Raw genomic sequence first — 21258 nt, forward strand, 5'->3', positions numbered from 1 at the left:
CCTGCTAGTATCAATTACTCCTGCAGAGAGGACTGTAACAACAGGAGGACAGTGGCCGGCGGTCTCTTGAAATCTGGTTCCTCGCTGTCCTACCTTCATAAATGACAGGCACGCCAGGAATGGCCCTGAGTCATCCCCAAGGTGGCACCACTACTGTGTAATTGAGATTTGGCACATACAAGCACACAGGGGAATATAAGAGGTACACAGGGACAGGAAAGATGGAAGGAACAAAGCCGGACACTGAGAGAAAGAAGGGTAAATATCCTCTGAAGGTAAAAGTCTCTCACTGCTCTTGGATACTGTACTATACTATGGACATTCGGCCTCAATGATGGCGTGGTTTTTGATTCTAACCAAACTATTGTAGACTATTGTAGTCTATCGCAAGTGTCCCAAGTGCGTAACTCCTCCGGTGGAAGCCGGGACCGGATGAACCTTTGACCCGAGATATAGTAGTCAGTAGAGGTACGTACTTATCTCCGGAGTTAAAGTGGTGGTGGTCCAGGGAAGGTCCGGTGGTCCGTGCTTTCTAATATTCTATGAACACTCTGGACATTCAGCTCTTAATGATATTGAGCTTTTAATGATATTTAATGATGTTTAAATGATGGCGTGATTTTCAATTCCAACTAGGAGATAGTGATACGTATAAAATAATACAATACAATACAATACAATACAGTGCGACTCGGGATATAAAGTGCGACTCGCACTTGTATAACTCTCCGTACGCCGGTGGAGCAGTATGGTGGTCCTTGCCCCGTGCTCCGTCCTCCGTGCTTCTCCGTGCTTTCTGGGGTGTGCCTAGGGTGCTCATATCTCGGAATCCCGAGCGGCAGATGTAAGGAAACCATGAAGCATTCTTGCCTTACATCAACTCCATATCATAATATCATAACTTGTAACCCAGATTATATAGCATACATGCATATGATATGTATATATACGTCATTTGAAAGCTGAAGAGTGTTTCTACAAATAAAATCTGCTTGATATATTAGTTGGATCTTGTCTCACTAAGCACCTCGGCACGGGCTACTCGAGATTTCCCAATCAATGGGCTGCGGCAACCTGGATCGGGTAGCTCAGAAACCTGTGGGGATCCTGTGGGGATCCTTTGGGGATCCTCCCAAGAACCCCGCATTCCCCCATCTCCTCCACAATATGTATATATGTATATATATGTCCTATCCTGCCATGGCCGCCACTTGATCTTTCAGCTTCCTTCTCTCTGTCTTTCTACGGCATCTGTCTGTCTGTTTCACCGGTTTCTACTTGTACCTGTCTTGCTCTGAAGATCTCTATTCATATCAAAAGACCACCAACGCGCCCATCGTGTGTGCTGTGCGTGCTGTGCGTGCTGTGCTGCCGCTGTGTTTCTGCTTTGCGACATTGCCATCCATAAAATACCCTTATTAGATCTCTTTATTTATCGCCCAAGATGGTCTTCATACCGCCAGCAAGCTCCCCGGCAATGCTTGGTATACCCCCCGGGAGACCTATCCACCCAGCTTGAGCCAATGGCTAACCCAGGACATGACAGACATTCCCGACACTGTGTCGCTGCCGGATTTCGTACTGGACAACAAATACCGATCAGTGCCCCATGAGCAGGCGAGGAATCCATTCACGTGCGGCTTGTCAGGGAAGACATATACGTCATTGGAGTGGAAAGACAGGATCGGCTGGCTTGCCAGAGCATTCCAGAAAGAGCTGGGGTTCCAGGTCAATCAGGGGACAGAGTGGGAGAAAGTCATTGGCATCTATACTTTAAATACTGTGCGCTATACACCGACTCTGCCCGGACGTGCTCGCTACGCCGGCCGCAAAATTCCTAAGGAACGATAACTAACCATACCACTCTCCAGGTCGATACTCTAACAGTATCATTCGCAGTTCAATACCTTAACGGAGTTGCCTCACCGGCCAATGCAGCGTACTCAGCTACCGAGCTTGCATACCAGTTGAAAGCCGCTGGCGCAAAGGCCATTTTTGTGAGTTACCGCAGGTCTCACCGCAATTGGATCCCTGGGCTAATCCAAGACCCAGACCTGCATTCCTCTCATCGAAAATGCTCTCCAGGCTGCAAAAATCGTTGGAATCCCAGAAAAGCATGTCTACATACTGGAAATGGCAGATTCCTTCACAGGTGGCAAGAAGGTACCATTCAAGACGGTAGGGGAGCTCATCGAACAGGGCAAGAATTTGCCAGCTCTTGAGCCCTCGAAATGGACCCAGGGTCAAGGTGAGAGACAAACCGCGTTCCTGTGCTTCTCAAGTGGCACATCCGGATTACCAGTAAGTAGGCACTTTTGTTTCACACCACCCATGCCTAACCAAGCCATAGAAAGCAGTCATGATCTCCCACCGGAACTGCATCACGAACATCATCCAGATAACCCTTCACGAGCAATTCGCTCGCGCCGGAAAGGGGTCTAAAGGAGGACCACGCCAAGACGTAGCCCTGGGTCTTCTCCCATTCTCCCACATCTACGGCCTCGTAATCATTTGCTTGACTGGCGCATTCCGCGGCGACGAGACCATCGTACTCCCCAAGTTCGAGCTGGCGACCTTCCTCCAAGCTATCCAAGAGTACGCACCGCCCCCACCCACGCTACAACTGAACATCCCAGCTAACCCAACCTAGATACAAGATCAGCGTCCTCTTCATCGTCCCCCCCATCGTCATTGGCCTCATCAACGCCCACCAAATCTCCTCCCGCTACGACCTCACCTCCGTAGAATCACTCTTCACTGGCGCCGCCCCCCTCGGCGAGTCCACGGCCCGCGACCTCGCCAAACTACACCCAACATGGCTCATCCGCCAAGGGTACGGCATGACCGAGACCTGCACCGGCGTGTGCCTCACGACAGAAGAGGACGTCTGGTTCGGTTCCTCAGGCCACCTACTCCCCGGCTTCAAGGTTAAGATCGTGCGCCCCGACGGTTCCGAGGTGACAGCCCACGACGAGGAAGGAGAGCTGCTCGTGCAATCCCACTCCGTCGTCCTGGGGTACCTCAATAATCCCGAAGCGAACGCGGAGACTTTCCTCCCTGACACGGATGGGAATGGGCGCTGGATTCGCACGGGGGATGTGGCGATCGTGTCTGTGGCGCCGAGTGGGAATGAGCATATTACTATTACGGAGCGGATTAAGGAGCTCATCAAGGTCAATGTAAGTCCCCTTTACGTGCTGGTCTATATGTCCCAGTCTAACGAGATTAGGGCCACCAAGTCGCTCCAGCTGAGCTGGAGGCTCTTCTCCTCTCGCATCCGTCGGTTGCGGATGCGGCTGTGATTCCTGTGCCGAATGATCGTGCTGGTGAGGTTCCTCGCGCGTATGTGGTTAAGTCGGCGAAGGTGTCGGTCGAGGACAATGATAAGATTGTTAAGCGTGATATTGCCAAGTATGTGGAGGCGAATAAGAGTCGGTATAAGTGGTTGGCGGGGGGGATTGAGTTTATTGATGTTATTCCCAAGAGTCCGAGTGGGAAGATTTTGAGGAGGTTGCTGAGGGATAAGGAGAAGGAGGATAGGAGGAAGGCGGGGGTAAAGTTGTAGGGGAGGGGATGATATATTGAAAAGATATGTGAGAAGAAAGATTTTATAAATGAATATATATTAGTTTATACTCACCGGAGGATAATCCGTCAACAAACCTGGCATATACGTCAACTATGTCGTCGACAGTACGGGTAGCTATCTTACTAAATATGACCTCTCGAGAACAATTGAGGTTATGGGTTTGAAAGTGAGGAGGAATAGCCATTACATATAAGTCAGGAAATGCGCGCTTTGATAGATCGAACATTCCAGATCGACATGTCTGCATTCGCGAGTCTAAGCCTACTCGAGAACATGAGAGAGAGATGATTTCTCATTCTTTTGCTTCGTTTTGATTTGAGGGTTATGGGTGGATACCGCTATACTCCCCGTCGCCGTTTGCCCCTTTGTCACCGTTGCCCTCCTGTCACCGCCGTCCCCCTGTCACCGTTGCCCTGCTGTCACTATCGCCCCTCAAAAGACTATACCGCGATTGGGCTGTTCATCCAAGCGGCAATGTATCCTTCGACTGCGTACGTCCTGGAAACAGATGTTGGCTGCATGCTTCGAATAGTTCATGACACACGTACTGGATGTGTGGTTCTTGTGGTTCTTGTTGTTATTGATATCTCTAGTTCCGCTTTATTATATATACTATCCAGTATAGTCAGGCTTCTCGATATCTGGTTAGAGAATCCCACCTCACTGAGTCCACATAGAAGCTGCCCCTCTGCCTTGTGCAAGACGCGGCCACCACCCATTATAATGATATACCGTAGCCAGTCGTCGTCCGAGCTGGGGATCTCGCAGTTACAAGTGGGACGCATAACGTTTTACAATAAAGACAACAATGCTGTTAATACTCCCCCCCTCACAAAATCCCACACACCTTTCATACCCTAATCACTGAAAACCTTCCATATATTTCACATCTCAATTCCCAAGTCTATCTCAATATACCTCATTACCCTCCTCCCACCATCTCCTCCTCCTCTTCCCCTTCCCACCCCCCCCCACCCCCCTATCCACACACCACACCAACAAACAAAGGCACACACACAATCTATACAAAAAAAAAAGTCCCCTTCCCCCTCCGCCCAAACCACACCGTCGCCCAAACACCAATCCCCGCACTCGGACCAGCAAACGGGGGAGCAAACGAGACCATACAAGACCAGACAAGACAAAGACATGACCAACCCTCCTCCTCCCCCGCCCTCCCTCCCAAACGCCATCAACAAATGCCGCAGAACAAACAGACGGGAATAGAAATGCACACTTACGACATAAGACATAGGCCAGTCCCAAAAAGACAAACCAAACAACCCCCGGGCAAAAATAAAACTAAAAACACCCAGCCCATTTTTTGGTACCCGCCCGCCCTGTATTTGGAAGGAAGAAGAAGAACAAAAAGTCCCCTCCAACGTACCGCGCGCGTGCTAGACTTTGGTCTCGTTTCATTCTTAAAAAATCGAAGGAAAAAAACAGGAGACGAGTGAGTGCTCTCTGTCCCTTTTCTCTCCTTTCCTCATTTCTGTTCTGATTTCTGATCTGTGACTTGTGATTTTTTTGGTGCGAATTTCATTTCCTGTTTTTTCTCTTCATATGCTGTACTAAAAAACCTGGGCGGTGGCTTATACGTCCCGAGTCAAGAGGCGCCGCTACCGAACTCCCCCTAACCCCCCCGCACCATTTCCCTATAACGCTCCATTTATCTTTTTCCCCAATTCCAATTCTAGTACAAAGGTGGAGGGAAGTGTCTCCCATTTCCCATTCCCGCCACCACCACCACCACCACCACCAACCACCCGCGCGGCTCGTGGGCGCGCGCAGGGGAGGCGGGGGGGGATCGATTTTCCTACCTACTCACACAAAGCGACGCGAGGGGCTCGCATGGCCCCGCATCCTATTCCCCCATCTGGAAAGCCGCAGCAAGCGAGCAGTCCGGGTCCGTCCCATGACATCCAGAGGAGCCCATATACATCGCATCACAACCAAACAGCACGTCTATAAAACTACCCCCCCTTCCTATCGGCCTCGAACCTCGGCAGCTCCTCCGCCTCTGCATTACCGCCGCCCTTTCCTGTCCCGTCCTGACCTCTCCGCTTCCCCTTCTGTATCTGCTGCCAGGTCCCTACGCCGCCGCCCTCGCTCTTGGCGCCGCGTGTATGCCCATTCGGCATCCCGATCCCCTTATTCCCATTCGCGAGTGGCGACGGATTGCGCCCCGCGTTCCCCAACGACCCCGCGCTCTCGCGCAGTGGTGACGGCGGCGGCGCAAACGCAGAAGAATCGGTTTTGCGGCTCGCGGTCGGCGAGGGCGAGCGCGTCTCGAAGACGGGGGAGAGATGCGGGACGTCACGTAGAGCGTCCGCCTTCTGCGGGCCTAGGTCCAGTGGCGACATCCCCGTTCCCTGGGACCGGGATGGTCGGTTGCGGACACTCGGTGAGGAGGGTTGAGCAGGAGTTGACGTGCCCGGGGATATAGCGCCGGTCTGGGTTGCGTGGCTATAGCTTTGGGCCGAGGATGGCGCAAAGTTAGAAGTCGACGGTGGCCCGAGATGGGTCTCCACGGCAGGTCTTTGCCTCTGCCGAGAGGACGGCGATGGTTCTCTCTCGGACCTATTTCTAGGTGGCAGCGACACTGCGAGTCCCGAATTCTGCGGGGGTTGCATGTTCCTACTATCGGCGTCTTGAGGTGTCAGATACAATGAATCAACAGAAGCACCTAATGCATCATGATATTGATCCTCTGAAGAGCTTCCACTGGCAGATGACGGTGCCCCCGATGCGCGGGAGTGAGGTATCGAGAAGGATCCATTCACGATTAGAGGCGATAGCTCATTCAGACTCCGGACATTGGTATTCGATACCGCATGGGGAACTCCTCCATACGCAGCAGGTATGGCTCTCGCCCCCGTAGTGTAACCGCGATCCCGCCCAAGTGGAGATGGTGACCTTGAAGTACGGCGCAAGCGCTCGAGTATAGCCTGAGGGAACTGCTCTGTGGATAACCTGCGGTGACCCGGTGACGCGGAGACCGTGGAATGGAAATTGGACTCTATAGGGTTCTGGTAAATTATCGACCCGTTCAATCCATAGCCCTTGTAGTCCTTTTCAAACCCGCCAGCTGGCAGCGAATCCGCTCGGCTAGCCACCGAGTCGGTGTCGAACCCGGGTCTGCCGTTCTCATTCGCACTTGGGGGATGCGATGTTATGTCACCAGGATGCAACGGCGAATACGATTGCTGACCTTCCATCCCATACTGCGTGAGAATGGGCGACAGGGTCGTGCGAGCAGCAGGCGTAGAGTGAGACCTGGCTGAGCTATTCGACACCGCACCACCGGGTCCCGATCCGCTGGTCACACTTGACCTGTGCAGACTGCGTCGCAATTCTGGCACAGCAGATGGGATTGCGGGGGATGAGGGGTAAGTGTTCGGGCCTTGTTGTGGTCCAAACCCGGCGGGGTACTGGAACGAGACAGAGGGATAGTAGTACAGTGGTGCAGTTAACGGGGGGTTGTCGAACGACATCCCTCGATTCCTGTCGGCTGCTTGCTGCGATGTAACCGGAGCGTTCGGCTGTAACCTATGCGTTTGAGCAAACGCCTCCATACGCTGTTGGCCTTGCGCGTAGTTCTGCTCTTGGCTGTACAGCTGGAGCCTGAGGAGGTTGTCCTTTTGTGCCTCCAAAGTCATGTACAACTCATGAAGCTGCAGCTGGGCTTGTTGATTCTGAATCCATGTTTCGCTGGGCGACATTCCTTGGGGAGTGGCCAACGGAGGATAGCCATTGCTGCCATCATACGTAGCACTTGAAGCCCGACGGCCTCCTTGGTTATTCCTGTTGTGGTTGGTGTTTCGACCACGTCCGCCATTACCCCCGCCACGGCCACCACCTCTGGACTGAGACACACTCCGCACAACAACTGGGCGAGAAGCAGTCGGCTTCTCCCATACCCTCTCTTCCTCCTTGGGGAACACGTATTGCTCGCAGCACTCATCCAGTTTCGTCTCGGCAATCAGATCGAAGGCTCGTCGTAACTCCAAATGTAGGCCTCGGAATGTGAAGTCGTCAGCCGTGTTCCCCAGATTGCGCCCGACGTTGAACGGCTCCTCGACACATAACCTGTTGTTATTTGCCAGGTTCCAGCCCTTCTCTTGTTTTGACACTAGCTTCCCATTTCTAACGGAAAGAACGTGCTTGTCGTAGTCAAGCTCGTGAGCATAAAATCGAAAAAACCGGAACAAGAGCTCCCCTAAGCTCTGCTTGCTGGACTTGCCACATTCTCGTAATGCCTCCAAGTCGTCGGCAAATGCGCTTTCGTGTCCATCGGCCTGGGGCAATCGTTGGTGCTGTGGGTCATGAAGAACAGGAAGTACCGGCGGTTCTTGTAGTTGGAGGAAGTTGATGATCATGCATATCCATGTATACGAGCTGAGGGTTCCACCATAGGCTAGTTATTGTCAGCAAATATAACCCCCGCGATAGTCAGCCAGCAGCTCTTACCCGCATCATTAAGTATCCTCCTCTTCGTCCAGTGTTTTATAATCATCGCAAGAGGCCGTACTCGAGGGTCAACCTGTACGTAGGTCTTGATCATTCGCGTATTTTCCAACGCCAATGTGTTGTTTACGTTCATGTCGCATGCGAGGCCGAGTTCCGGGTCCCAGATCTTCACGATTGGTACCTTTGCTGTCGAGACGCAGTTGACTTTCGTCATTCCATCTGGGAAGATCAGCGGTGTCTCGCTACAGGGGGGGTCGGGTACAACTTACTTCGATACAGTAAATCAGCGAGCATGCAGACTCGTTCGAGCTCCTTCCACTCGGTTGTAATGCAGATGTCAACTGTTCCCGTTAGCCTTGCCATGCGTCGTAGTGGATTGGTGAATCGTAGACATACCGTCAGATTCATCGGTGCAAAGAAGATTGCCCGATGACCCAAAGACATGAACTTTTATATCGTGGCCCGGCCACTCCGTATTCAGCAGATGTTCCAATTTTTGTACAAATCGTTGCCTCTTCGCCTCGCTCTCGTCGGTGGGCAGCAGCTCGGCATACAGCTTCTCCATGTCCGCCGTGAGCTTCTTGTCTTCGTCTGGTGACAGTTTCGCCTTTATACTCGACTGCTTCGGCTGATCCAACCTCTCGCTACCCAGGCTGTAGGGCATTCGCCTCCTCGAGTGTGCCATCCCCGTCTCGTGTGTGCATCGAACCCATTTTGAGGGCAGCGATCGGTATGTGGGGTATGCAGAACTCGTCTCTGAGTAAGCAGATCGTGGGGAGTGGCTCGGTGCTGGGATCGGAGAGGGTTCTCTCGAGGCTGTCGAGAATTTCCGGGCGCGCTGGTGCGGCGTCGTGGGCACCGAGCTCGACTGCTGCGTGAGCGCCGAGTGCTGGTGTTGGGGCTGCGGTCTCGACAGCTGCGGCTTCGGGGCGTCTGCTTTCTTGGGACCCATGGTGGCGAGGGATTGTTCTGCTATGAGCGGGCGCTCGCCGTTTCCAGTAATGCTTGGTTTCTTATTCCCATGACCGAGTCTCGAGGTGCTTCGTCTTCTTTGCCTGTTTTCGTAGCCAGACGTCGTGCCGGAACGCGGCACGGCCTGGATGTGCTGTGTGGACAGCAGTGGGGGCAGAGGTGAAGATTGCACCCTCGTGGCACGGCCAGACGTGATGAGCTTGTTGTATTGTGCAAGCTGTGCCTGGTACGACGACGTCTGTTGTGGGAGAAGGTCAGGGAAAGTTTCGATTGTTGTCGAGAGTTGTGGAGACGGCTGGATCAGTGTCGCAGGAGAGAGAGGTGGTGGTGCAGCGGAGATTGCCAGAGTGTTTCGCCGGACAAGCCTTGACCACTGCGAAGAATGATATTGATGTTGAGATTGGCCCTTGTTGGACTGACCCTCCATCAAATTGGAGTTCCCCCTGGGCAGACCGAGTATGAGGGTTCCTGTGGAGAAAAGAGAGGTCGTTCGCAGAGATGTGAATTATTTCGAGGACCAGGATTCGAGATTGAGGATCGGGGAGGCGGGACGGAGGGATTGGGGGGTGGAATTTGAGTGGAGGGAGGTGAGGTAGGGACGACAGGTAAAAGGGTACGCGACCAGCGACAAAAAGGGCGTATAAAGGGTGAAGAGGAAGTGAGGTGTAGGTCAAGCCAGATTCGTGAATTATCGGCGGAACTAATTGTCGATGCGGGTGTATGGATTGTTGGAGTAGTCGGGAGTAGTCGAGAGTAGTGGGAGGGTAGTTGAGGGTTGTCGAGAGTAGTCGAGGATAGTCGAGAGTAGAGTGGTTTCCGTTCTGGCGCGGATTGATTGCAGGAGCTGGGGGGCTGAATACGGGACGATCAACAAAGTGGCCCTTCTAGGAAAGAGAGAGGCACAAAAAAAGGGTGTGGGTATGGGTAGTAGGGTGGTAGTGTAGTAGAGTAGTAGAGTAGTAGGAAACGGGTAGGGTGGTAGGTTAGGTAGGTACGGTACATACAGTAGTAGGAGTTGTAGTAGGAGTAGTAGTAGGAGTAGTAGAGTAGTAGAGTAGTAGTAGTGGTGGTGGATTGGTATGTAGAAGAAGGGAAAGATCCCTTGTCCGCTGTCCGTTGTCCGTTCCCTTGTGCGTCCGTCTCTGGCAGCTGTGAGGCTCGAGGCTCCCTTTTTTTGAGTGGATCGGCGAAAGGAAATATTATTGTTTTTTTGGTGGAGGGGGGGTATAATTTCGGGGCAAGTAAGAGGAAAAGGAGGGAAAGGTAGAGAGAGAGCAGGAGGAATCAATCAATGAGTATTATCCCCGACGCAACGACTATGGAGCAGAGTAGAGCAGAGGAGACTGGAATCAGACTATAGTGAGGTGGAAGTGGTTGTTTAGGAAACTGGCATGGGGGGGTAAGTAATTAGGTGGGAGAGACGGGCGAGGCTTCCCTTTGTTCGAGTCGCGATGATGATCGATGGCCCTGTGTGGTGGGTTGGGATTAGTAGTGGTGGTAGAAGGTTAGTTGTGGTGGTGGATGTAACTTCTCTAAAAAGGTACAAGTAGCTACAGTAGTGTTTAATATGGGAGGGGAAGTCACTTTGCTAGATTCGGGACTCGGAAGAACTCTATTCTGCTATTGCAGCACACTACCAGTACCACTACCACTCACTGCCAGTACCACCACTATACCACTACAACCGCCACTGCATTACCACGACGAATAACCACTAATACCACCACTACTGCACATAAATTACAGCACTTCCACTTCCACTTCCACTTCACTCCTGCTGCTGCACTCCTGCTGCTGCACTCCTACTACTCTAAAGTGTGGTAGTAGAGTACTGACAGCGGCGGCTATACTCTCTCGAAGTACCTGTCCTCTACGCCCGTGTCCTGTGCAATACGATGTACTGTCCTATATATACCTCTCCCCTTTATGCGTGTCTGTCTTTATCTCAGCTACGCCATACAAGGTCGTCCAGAGTGTGGAGTGCAGCATACATATAGCTTACATAGCATAGCATACACATACATATACATATAGCACACAGACGGCGTACATCCAGCTCACAGACAACCTACATCCATACAGCAAGAAATATGCTCACATCTGGAACACAGCTGAGTGCTGTCTATCCATCGCTGCACCGTACTGTGCATACTGTACTGTACTGTACCGTGCCGTGCCGTGCCGTGAGATGAGCTGTGTTCTGCAGTGTGCTCTGCTCTCAGCTGATATATATGCATCTCTGACTCGCTATTTATCGATCCATATAATACTCGGGGTCCAGCATCGATCATCCCTCGCATTCTTTTGCCCAGATTATCGGTGGACCCCTTCCTTGACTAGATGTACCTTATTTTTAACCCTTATCCCCCCCTTATCCACTCTGCCGCCCCTTCCATCGCTCCTTCCATCGCTCCTTCCACCCCTTCTTTCGTTCCACACCATACCACAGTAATATACGACAACATACGACATACGACAAATATACGGCACCAACCAAATTACCCCTAAAACTGTCTATATTCTATATTAAACACATCAATTCCCCTCAACTCTTTATTCGCCTTTGATTATCTCTATTCTTGTTAACACCACCACTCACGACTATCTCTTTCTCTTTATCTCTCTCTTTCTCTCTCTCTCTCTCTTTCAGACATCTCTTTCAACCACCAATCCACCCTCTCATGCGCCAGTCAGACCACCCGCACATCGTGTCTGAGTGAGTTTTGACTGCACCATCCACCATCCAACATCCACGGGTGACCCTTACCTCCGGGTCTCCCTCTCCTAACTCCTGCTTTCATGTCTCCCCCAAATTCTTTGTAACCCAGACGACATATATCCTTTCTCCGCCCACTCACACACGCATACACATACACATACATCTATCCCGCGCACGCCAAAACCATCATGTGCCTACCCTCTACGTGCCGCCTACCCTCTCTCCCCGGGAAGGCGCACCGCATCGCATCGCAGCTCCCCTCCTTATTGCCCACTCACTCGCAGCACTAGCCGCCCCCCTCATCCCATATCCCCAATCCCGTCTAGGCCTCTCTTTTCCCCGATCTGCCTGAACTGAACCTCGAAAGAAAAAAAACGAGCTGTCAACTTTCTGCCCCGCCAAATCGCTCACATATCAATCAGCCTGAACCCCTCCCCACAAATACCCGCATTCCTGCCGCGCTGCACTGTATGACGGAGTGAACGAATGGAGAAAGCGGGATAGGTGCTCCACAGGCACAGGCGGCTTTGCGGTTTTGACTTCCTAGACCTAGACAGCATGGACGGCATGTCATGTCTGTTCTTGATGCACAGTATGTTGACGTGAAAGGAATGATCCCTAGCTCGCCGGCTTGGCTAGCGAATCATCTCCTAGTCGCCTCGAACTGTTTATTAACCATCAAGTCTCTATGGACAGAGAGCAGATGTCAGTCGTGAGAAAGCTGAGTGAGCTGAAGGAGGAGCTGCCGGTACCGACCTCTTCCCCCCGCCGTAACAGCAAAGTCGGACCTTCAATCCATCCATATTACCGCATCACATCGCATCACATCGCCCATCAACAACACACGTGGCCTCAGCATCGCATCGACGCTGTACTCTACTCTACTCTAGTCTATTCTACTCTATATCCCTCCCTCTCCTTGCATGACACTTCCCCCTCCTTGGCGTGTGTACACCACCCCCCGTCCGTCCCTCCCGCTGTCTCTCCGCAACCAGCTGGCGGCACCACGAACTATCCCTTACCTCATCCGTGCGACTGATCTCCCGTCCTATCCGCACTCGCAGGTTATACCCAAAATCCCCGTCTCGTCTAGCACATAGCATATCCTATTCGTCCTGTTCCCCATCGCTAACCCCAGACTCACCCGCGCCTCTCCAAGTCCTGCCGTCTCTCATCCCAACCCAGCCCCCATCCCTCTCAAGGCTAAACACCACAGAACCTCCACAGCGTAACCATACACATACTCACAATATAAGCAATCCCACGCCAGCCACCATCTCATCTCATCGCACGGTCCCGACACGGCCAACCACCACGCCAATCCCCTCGCCCCCAAACCGTCCTCCCTCGCTCATCCCCGCTCCGATCCCCCGTCCTGACGGCAGTGGCGTCAAGCTAGGTCTGCTAGGCTACTCACTTCTCGTTTCTAAATATTCGCTTCCTGGCTTTGGCATATCATCCATTTCTTCCTGATCAGTTATCACTCCTTCAACCACTCTTGCCTTCTCAACTTCCCCCCTCCTTCCCTTCCCTTCCATTCCTTCGGCGGCTCCGTCAGACCAGGTAGAGGGTGTAAGCGAATCCGCTTGTCCTCGTACTGGGCTGGGTCTGAGGCGCTTAGGAATACGACGGGAATTCCCGCACCGGGTTGCTGCATTGTGTTTTTTTGGTCCCCCGAGCGAGTCCGGTTGGGTCATTCTCGTACTCTGATGTACGAGGAGGATGGGATGCAAGGGGGTATGTATGGGTTGGTTGGTTGGTTGGGTGGACAGAGAGGGTATCACGTGTTACCTTCTACATGGAGTCACGTGGTGTTTTGACCTAGATGCATCTGCATAAAACATAGTGCATATATGCAGGTTATGAAACCTAAAGTAATATATGTGATCTATACCTAGCTTTATAGCATAGTGCAAGAGAGCCTTAGCTAAATAGGGTACTAGAAAGGAAGGAACATTTCATCCCTATAGAGTCGATCGTTCCTTCCTTAGTTTGTCGGTCGTTCCTTCCTTAGTTTGTCGGTCGTTCCTTCCTTAGTTTATCGGTCGTTCTTTCCTCACGACGTCGGTCGTGCCTTCCCTTAGTAACTGTAAAACCCAAGGTGAGAAGGAACATTCCTTCTTTAAATAGTCGGTCGTTCCTTCCCTAACAAATGTAAAGTTTAAGGAAGGAAGGAACGCCCCTTCCCCTCTAGAGGTGGTAGGAGACCTAGAAAATTAGGTTCAGACAGCTCATTTACTAGCATATTCACCGTGCTAACGGACCCTCTAGTTTCCTCATATTTCTCACCTAAGCTGTCTACGTACTATAGTAGTATGCTCTTTCTCTATAATGTGGGGTAGACTAGTGGTTTCCTCTTTTCTCTACAATGTGGGGTAGTATCCTCTCTTTCTCTATAATGCGGGGAGACTGGTAGCTTCCTCTTTCTCTACAATGTGGGGTAGATGAGGTTCCCCATAAACTCGTCTGCCGCAGCAGTAACGTGAGCAGGTATCGACCATTGATAAACATCACCTATACTTCAACTTCGCACTAAGTGTCTATTGCACAAAGCGATCTTTTGTAGCCGTATATCACTTAGGCAGATCAAAGTTTAACCATGCTGTCTCATACTCTCTACACCCAGCTCTCGACAGCATTGCAAAAGCCGCTGCCATGCATTCTCATTGCTACTTCCAGCATCATAGCAGTACTCGTTCTCAGGTCCTTATTGCGAGATATCACTTCACCATTGAGAGATATCCCTGGGCCTTTTATAGCACGGTACACTCGTTTGTGGAAGCTCCGCGAGATATACAAGGGAGCTTTTCAGGAGACCAACATTGAGCTTCATAGAAAACACGGTGATTATTCTTTCCATAAGCTAGATAGCTCAGGTTAACATAAAACTCCCTGCTGACAGAGATCCAGGGCCTATTGTTCGTATTGCACCGAATGAATACAGTATCGATGATCCGGATGCGGTCAAAATTATCTATGGTCTAGGATCTCAATTCATAAAGGTGCCTACTACATTGCTCTCATAACGCTCCAAGCTGCCTGTTCAGAATCCGTATTCCATTTACATTGTTAATTCTTAACCCCACATTCAGAGCCCATGGTACACCGCCAGCGGCGACCCAGATCCTCATGGTACTCCTGACCTCTTCAGTGATCGTAATCCGACTCGCCACGCAGCCTCACGCCGTAAGGTAGCGTCAGCATATTCGATGACGGCATTGGCTCAATTAGAACCCCTCGTTGACGAATGTTATGTGGTTCTGCGCGACAGGTTTATGGAGTTCGCGGACCGCGGCAAAGTGGTCGATATGGCACACTGGATGCAATGTTATGCCTTTGATGTTATCGGAGAAATCACCGTAGGTTACTTATTTCCACTAGTACTCCCTCCCTTGTGAACCTCTCCTCTCTCTAATTCCGAAAATGAAATAGGTGGGAAAGCGCTTTGGATTCCTCGACCAAGGAGATGATATCGACGGCATCATGGCCGCAATCTCCCAATACCTCTCGTACGGTGCCATGGTTGGCGTCTACGCGGAATTCCACCGCTTTGCCGCAAAGCTGCTTTCTTTCCTTCCTCAGAAGCAGGGTGGTGGGATGGCCGCTATGGGTAAATTTGCAAACGCGCAGGTCCAGCAGAGGCTCTCGACGACGACAGCAGTCGACGGAGGTGATGACAAACAGCCCAATCAGAAAGGAGACTTTCTCAGCAAGATGCTAAACCTCCATCACGAAAACCCTGAAAAGATCACATTGAAAGATGTTTTCCTAACCTGCATCACCAACATCGGTGCTGGGTCCGATACCACATCCATCAGTCTCTGTTCTGTCTTCTATCATCTCTGCAAATACCCAGAAGTAGCACAAAAGCTACAGGCAGAGATCGACCAGAAAGCCGCGGCTGGCGAACTCGACGACCCGATCACATTCAAGCAAGCGCAGTCAATGCCATATCTCCAAGCCGTACTAAAAGAGGCATTGCGGATGCACCCAGCGACCGGGTTGCCGCTCGGCAGAGTCGTTCCCAGTGGCGGTGCGGAAATCGCTGGGAGGGCGTTTCCAGCAGGGGTTAGTTTTTTCTGCTCATAGTCTTCCCACCATGTTTGGGAAGTTTCCCTCAGGCTGACTGTTAACATTGATTGCAGAGCATCGTCGGTGTCAATTCCTGGGTTGCCCACGCCAACCAAGATGTCTGGGGTCCTGATGCGGCTGTGTTTCGCCCGGAGCGATGGCTGGTCGGCAAAGAGCAATATAACCTGCTCGATAGATACTATTTCACGGTTAGTTCAGACTTCAGACTTTCCCCACCCATTCCCTCCCCAGCTGCAGCGCTTGTTGGAAACCTGTAAGTGGTTGGAAGAGCTGACCTGGCGATATGATTAGTTTGGGATGGGCTCTCGGACATGCATTGGTAGGAATATTAGTCTCCTCGAGATGTCCAAGCTGGTACCGCAACTGATTCGCGAATTTGACGTTGAGCTTGAGCACCCGGGCGAGAAATGGCAAAAGATAAATAGGTGGTTTGTTAAACAAGAGAAATTCGGCTGTAGTATCAAGCGGAGGCAGCTTGTAGAACAATGATAGAAATTAGCTACATCTTGGTCAGCGATATGCATCGTGACCACCAAATTTTACAAGTACTTTTACATAGTAAATTATATGTAAAGTGACTAAAGGTAACAAAAATGGTAGAAATGTAGTAGAGATATTTTAATAAAGGCATATATACTATATACGTAATGACTTTGTACCAGCCCTCATACATCTTGCTCCTCGGTATGGTTGACTTTCACTATTCCTTATTCACTAGTCAATTCCCAAGAGCTCTCCTCTCGGGGCTGCTAGCCTAGTACCTATAGTCATCTCATCACACACTACTTCCGTCACAACCCGAGTGATTAACGTTACTCTCCGTGGATAGACCGAACAAACCATACTCAAAGCCTTGAGCCAGCTAGTCCGATTCGACCGCTCAACCGCTGTGCCGCTAGCTAGTAGGTACGAAGTAGGTCTCCGGATGCGCGGGAGTCGGCCGGCACTCAAGAGGGGCGAGGTGGGGTTAGGATGCATGCATGCACAGTATGGACGCGCTGGCTGGCTGGATGGGCACGGGCGGGATGGAGGGGATGCAAGAGAGAGATATGGTATGCGTGGGAGTACGGAAGTTTGCCGGCTGAGTGAGGGGAGGGGGAGTGAGTGAGACATCTAGGCATGCAGACAGACGGAATGGCTGATTGACTGACTGATAGGTAGCCAGTGTCGGCGCGCACGGGATGTGTGGTTGGCTGGTCGCTGTCGGTGGCGGCTTTCGGGGATGTAGGGAGGAGGGAATATGTAAGGCGCGGCGGTGACGGTGAGGTAAGTAAGTAGGTGAGGTGAGGTGAGGATGCTGACACTACACCGCAGGGAGGATTGGTCATCTACGGTGGTTGGTGGATGATTCACGCGGTGTAGGGGGATGTGATGGGGTTAGTGTTACTGTGTAGCACTCTAACTGAGCTGTAAGTAGACCGCCGGGCCGCCGAGATGCGCGTAGGACACGGTGCATGAGACCACGTCGTCGTTTGACTCAAAGAGGGGAAGTTGGAGTTAGATGTTGGGGGTATTTAGACGCCCGGTTGCCGCTCACTGCTGGAGTAGTTGAGTTGAGTTGATCTTGACGGCGGGACGGAGACGGACTGGGTCTTTTTGATAGCCGGTATGCATACATACATACAAACATATTGGACTCATAGGGCTGTGTACTCTTCTCGATTGATCCACCTACCAACGACCAACGACGACGGCAGTACCAACGGAAACGAGAACGCACGCACGCAGAAAGTGGGAGCGGATACGAGAGAGATATTGCGACGATCGACGGTACTGGATTTGTTAATGTCGCCTTACCTTACATACAATTACTAAATCCTTCGATCTCCAATCCATTCCGGAGATCCCGGCAGCGCGGTTCGGACGGTTGCTGTACGTACTGTACTGTACTGTACTGTACTGTGTGTGGTACTGTATGACCATATCTCGATCGACCTCCGCCAGTGCCGCCCTCCCATCCCTCTCTCCGGCTGTCGGATCCCCGGTTCCTCTTCTCTCTCTCTCTTTCTCTCTCGCAAGCTACTGCTGCTGAGATTTAAGTAATCACGTTCGTCCGGGACGGCGCTGGGAGCTTCCATCTTCATCATCATCTCTGTCCGATTCATTCTCACTTCGTCGGATTAGCGATTAGCTAGAGAACACAAACCACCTACCAACCTACCCACCTACCTACAGTACCTACAGCTCTCTCTAATCACCAGCGATCTCGGATCAACCACTCAGTTCAGTGACCTGCGACGAAAACGGTCGTTCGCAGTTTCAAAGACTCACACCTCCCCCGCTACGTCACTGACGACTCAACCCCAACCACGCCGCGACGAGCAAACGTCCGTGGCGGGTGTCTCACCCGCGCCAACCACCCCGCGCGAAAGCTTATAACGGGGTGTGTGTCCGTCTCCGCCCGCGAGCGTTGGGCGAGGTCACAAGAGTTTCATCTCTCTTTTTTCCATTTGCGAATCGTCGTGCCAAGAGAGGTGATAGCTGTTGAACGGCTCCTGCATTGTTGGAAGTGAGAAGAGAGTAAAGATTCAAGCGAGGAGAGAGTTGGATCTCGAATGAGGTTTGACGATACGACGCAACAACTACGATACCCAACCTCAATAGAGGGACGCAAGAATACCATGGCATCACGAGACACATCACCATCCCCGTCGCCATGGCGCTGGCCTTCACTTTCTAAAGATCGGTTCGTCTTCCTCCTCTGCCCTCCCCATCCACAACACACCCATATGAGCCCCCTCTCAAGATAAAAACACGACTAACACCCCCATCCAGCCTCATCACCCTCCTCGCCGCCGACCTGCTACTCCTCACCAGCGTCCTCACCACGCTACTCCTCCCGCACATCCCCTCACCACTACTATACCCAGTCTGGGGTCTCGCAAAGACCTACGCGATCTACCTCCAACTTCTGATCCTACCGTGCCTCCTCGGAATCTGGGGTGCCGTAAAGGTATGTACTCATTCCCTCCACTCTCACACGCCCTACCTCCTTCTCCGATCCCTCTCCCGACCCCTCCACCCTCCACCACCCCCCAGCCAAAAACAAGACCACCAAACTAACCCCCCCCCCCAGGAATCCCCCCTCCCAACCCACATCCTCGCCTCCACCCTCCTCCTCGACGCCCTCCTCTCCCTCCCCCCCCGCCTCCTCCTCCTCGCCTCCCTCGCCCGCGCCCCCGCCGGCTGCGGCGCCCCCGGCACGCCCGCACAGGGTATAATCTGGACGCGCTGTGCGGACGCGGCGATAGGGCCGATTGTTGTTGTTGTTGTGGTGGTGCTCGGGAGTGGGCTGGAGGCGTGGGGGGGGTGGTGGGTTAGGGGGTGGGGGAGACGGTTGGGGGTTGAGCAGAGGAGGGGGAGGAGGGAGAGGGAGGAGGAGGGGGGGAAGGAGATGTTTTGTGATGAGGTTTAGGGTTGGGGAATGAGTATGAGGGTGGTGGGTGAGGGGAGGTTGAAAATTGCTTGGACTTGGGAATTTGGCGTGAGATTTGGGGGTGAGCTTGAGGCGTGGGATAGGACTGGACTGAAGGGGATGGGATGGGGCGTTATTTTTGCCGAGATATACTTGCTGCTGGCTGCTTATGAATTATGATACCCTTCTCTGTCGCGAGTTCTCCGCAGTGTTTGTGTGCCTGATGGCGATGCGTGTGGTGGTCTGGTGATACTTACTCACCTCCTACCTTACATACTCACGCTGTTCTCACATCCACAGTATCATCCCAGCCATCATCGCGTATCGTCCCAGCGTCCTCCATCACATCACCTCACTCCATACCCACATACCTCACCCCATACCCAGCCAGCAGCAACCAAACAATCAACAAACCCTCAAACAAAACCACCCATCCAATCTAATCCAACTTACCTTACCTCACTCCCCCTCCAGCCTCACACCACCCACCACGGCGCCACACCCTCCCCAGCCATATATCCAGCCACACAGCACCTACCTCTCATGTAAGGGCCGTCCGTGAACGCGTGGGACGTGCGCCTGGCTACCAGCGTGCGTGCTGTAGTGCAGTGCACCAGCGTAGGTTCGTGCGTCTGGCCGTCCGCCACCGGGCTGTTCATGCGCTGAACAGTGCAGCAGCAGTAGTGAGTGGTTCGAGCTCGCATCGTATCGGATTTGGGGGTTGGTATATTGGCTGTGGCTGATGGTACGGGGTCTGGGTGATGTCTGTCTGTGGTGTCTGTAGTGTAGTGATCCGGGAGAGAGGTCAAGATGAAGGGCGAGAAGAGTCTTAATAACACCTCGGCATCGATACCCCGACAGCGAGGTTATGCCAAGATCTTCCTCTTCTTCTTCTTCTTCATCTCCCACTCACTCATTCATCTCATCGGGGAAAGCGCGGTTATTAACTGTCCACACCCCCCAGCTCATCCCCATCCACCCCCCCTCCCACGCACTATCCCCCATCCATCCCCATCTCTCTCCCAGCGGCGCTACTCGACTAGCGCGCCAGTTCTCTTTTGTCTGGTAGTGGTGGTGGTGTGTGTGTCTGCGGTCCGAGGTAGGATTGGATAAGTTCTCTGAAGGCCCTCGTACCTGTACCTCTTTGCCAATCTATTTTGGTAGGGGAACTGGTGGACGGGGCGGGAGAAGCGAGGTAGAGTGACCTTCCGAGACGGTCCTTTTTTCGTTAGAGAGGGTGGTGGCTTGGCGGGGTGTGGCCGATGGGATGGAGGGACACGAGGGGTGGATTTGGGGTTGGGGGTGTGGCAGAGGAGGGGAGGTGAGAGATAGACCTTCCTGATGCGGGATTTTGGGGTGGGAATAACAGATGTGTTATGGGAGGTGGATGGGAGATGGGGATGGGGATGGAGTAGTTGGATCTTCAGCTTCTTTGTGGTGGTGATGGGAGGGGAGGGAGAGGAGAGGAGGTATTAAGTGGTTTGTTTGAGTTGCTGGTTATGGATGGATGAACACCCTCGGGCGTGTGGCTTTACTCTACTATTTCCTACGGGAGCTACGAGAGTACTAAACGCACACCTCCTCCAGCTTGCTGTGTGGCTTTACTATACTGCATTATACTGCCAGACGCACACCCCTTTTGGCTTGTGGGTGGGTGGCTTTGGTGGTTGACTGATTTTACGGTGATTGATGCTGGGTTGTTACATGCACACCCTCTCGGCCTCTCCATGTGTGTCCATTTTACTTCACTCCCCCAACTACTGTATACTGATACTACTATTACTATTACTACACTGATTTCCCTTTCGCTAGAGACACCCCCCTCCCTCCCCTTCCACCTCGTGTGCTTTTGCTTCTTCTTTGCTTCTTCTTTGCTTCCTTCTTTCCTTATTCGCGCCTATTACATTCTTTCTCCCTCTTCTCCCCTTCTCCTCCCTCTTCTCCTCCCCTTACCCGCTCTCACCCGCCCATCTCTATTACAGAGGAGTAAAACACTCAATC

At 52.3% G+C, this 21258-nt stretch overlaps 3 protein-coding genes across 3 annotated transcripts; 2 read left to right on the forward strand and 1 right to left on the reverse strand.

Moving 5' to 3' along the window:
* Positions 1 to 1106: 1106 nt before the first annotated feature.
* VE01_02806 (uncharacterized protein) lies at positions 1107 to 3763 on the forward strand. The gene is made up of 7 exons (XM_018272310.2): positions 1107 to 1484; positions 1547 to 1782; positions 1872 to 1997; positions 2053 to 2301; positions 2351 to 2595; positions 2651 to 3179; positions 3230 to 3763. Exons 1-7 carry the CDS (start codon positions 1445 to 1447, stop codon positions 3563 to 3565), a joined length of 1761 nt encoding a protein of 586 aa, XP_018133238.1. The 5' UTR covers positions 1107 to 1444; the 3' UTR covers positions 3566 to 3763.
* A 1007-nt stretch (positions 3764 to 4770) lies between these two features.
* VE01_02807 (uncharacterized protein) lies at positions 4771 to 10414 on the reverse strand. The gene is made up of 5 exons (XM_018272311.2): positions 10036 to 10414; positions 8456 to 9883; positions 8329 to 8400; positions 8060 to 8278; positions 4771 to 8006 (listed from the first exon to the last, which is right to left on the reverse strand). The coding sequence occupies exons 2-5, from the start codon at positions 9456 to 9458 to the stop codon at positions 5563 to 5565; spliced, it is 3738 nt and encodes a 1245-aa protein (XP_018133237.1). The 5' UTR covers positions 9459 to 9883; positions 10036 to 10414; the 3' UTR covers positions 4771 to 5562.
* A 3745-nt stretch (positions 10415 to 14159) lies between these two features.
* On the forward strand, positions 14160 to 20541 carry VE01_02808 (uncharacterized protein). The gene is made up of 7 exons (XM_018272312.2): positions 14160 to 14593; positions 14661 to 14752; positions 14843 to 15109; positions 15183 to 15818; positions 15896 to 16095; positions 18618 to 18795; positions 18919 to 20541. Exons 1-7 carry the CDS (start codon positions 14350 to 14352, stop codon positions 19255 to 19257), a joined length of 1956 nt encoding a protein of 651 aa, XP_018133246.1. The 5' UTR covers positions 14160 to 14349; the 3' UTR covers positions 19258 to 20541.
* Positions 20542 to 21258: the final 717 nt, after the last annotated feature.

This window comes from Pseudogymnoascus verrucosus (assembly GCF_001662655.1).
Source record: "Pseudogymnoascus verrucosus strain UAMH 10579 unplaced genomic scaffold scaffold_7, whole genome shotgun sequence".
Taxonomy (NCBI): domain Eukaryota; kingdom Fungi; phylum Ascomycota; class Leotiomycetes; order Thelebolales; family Thelebolaceae; genus Pseudogymnoascus; species Pseudogymnoascus verrucosus.

Coding starts and splice junctions, on each gene's coding strand:
- VE01_02807 (XM_018272311.2), bottom strand. CDS start 9,458: ATGGAGGGTCAGTCCAACAAGGGCCAATCTCAACATCAATATCATTCT. Junction 8,401..8,455: donor TTGCACCGATGAATCTGACG/GTATGTCTACGA, acceptor TAACGGGAACAG/TTGACATCTGCATTACAACC. Junction 8,007..8,059: donor GAGGATACTTAATGATGCGG/GTAAGAGCTGCT, acceptor GACAATAACTAG/CCTATGGTGGAACCCTCAGC.
- VE01_02806 (XM_018272310.2), top strand. CDS start 1,445: ATGGTCTTCATACCGCCAGCAAGCTCCCCGGCAATGCTTG. Junction 1,485..1,546: donor AAGCTCCCCGGCAATGCTTG/GTATACCCCCCG, acceptor AGGACATGACAG/ACATTCCCGACACTGTGTCG. Junction 1,998..2,052: donor CTGGCGCAAAGGCCATTTTT/GTGAGTTACCGC, acceptor TCCAAGACCCAG/ACCTGCATTCCTCTCATCGA.
- VE01_02808 (XM_018272312.2), top strand. CDS start 14,350: ATGCTGTCTCATACTCTCTACACCCAGCTCTCGACAGCATTGCAAAAG. Junction 14,753..14,842: donor TAGGATCTCAATTCATAAAG/GTGCCTACTACA, acceptor CCCCACATTCAG/AGCCCATGGTACACCGCCAG. Junction 18,796..18,918: donor GAATCTGGGGTGCCGTAAAG/GTATGTACTCAT, acceptor CCCCCCCCCCAG/GAATCCCCCCTCCCAACCCA.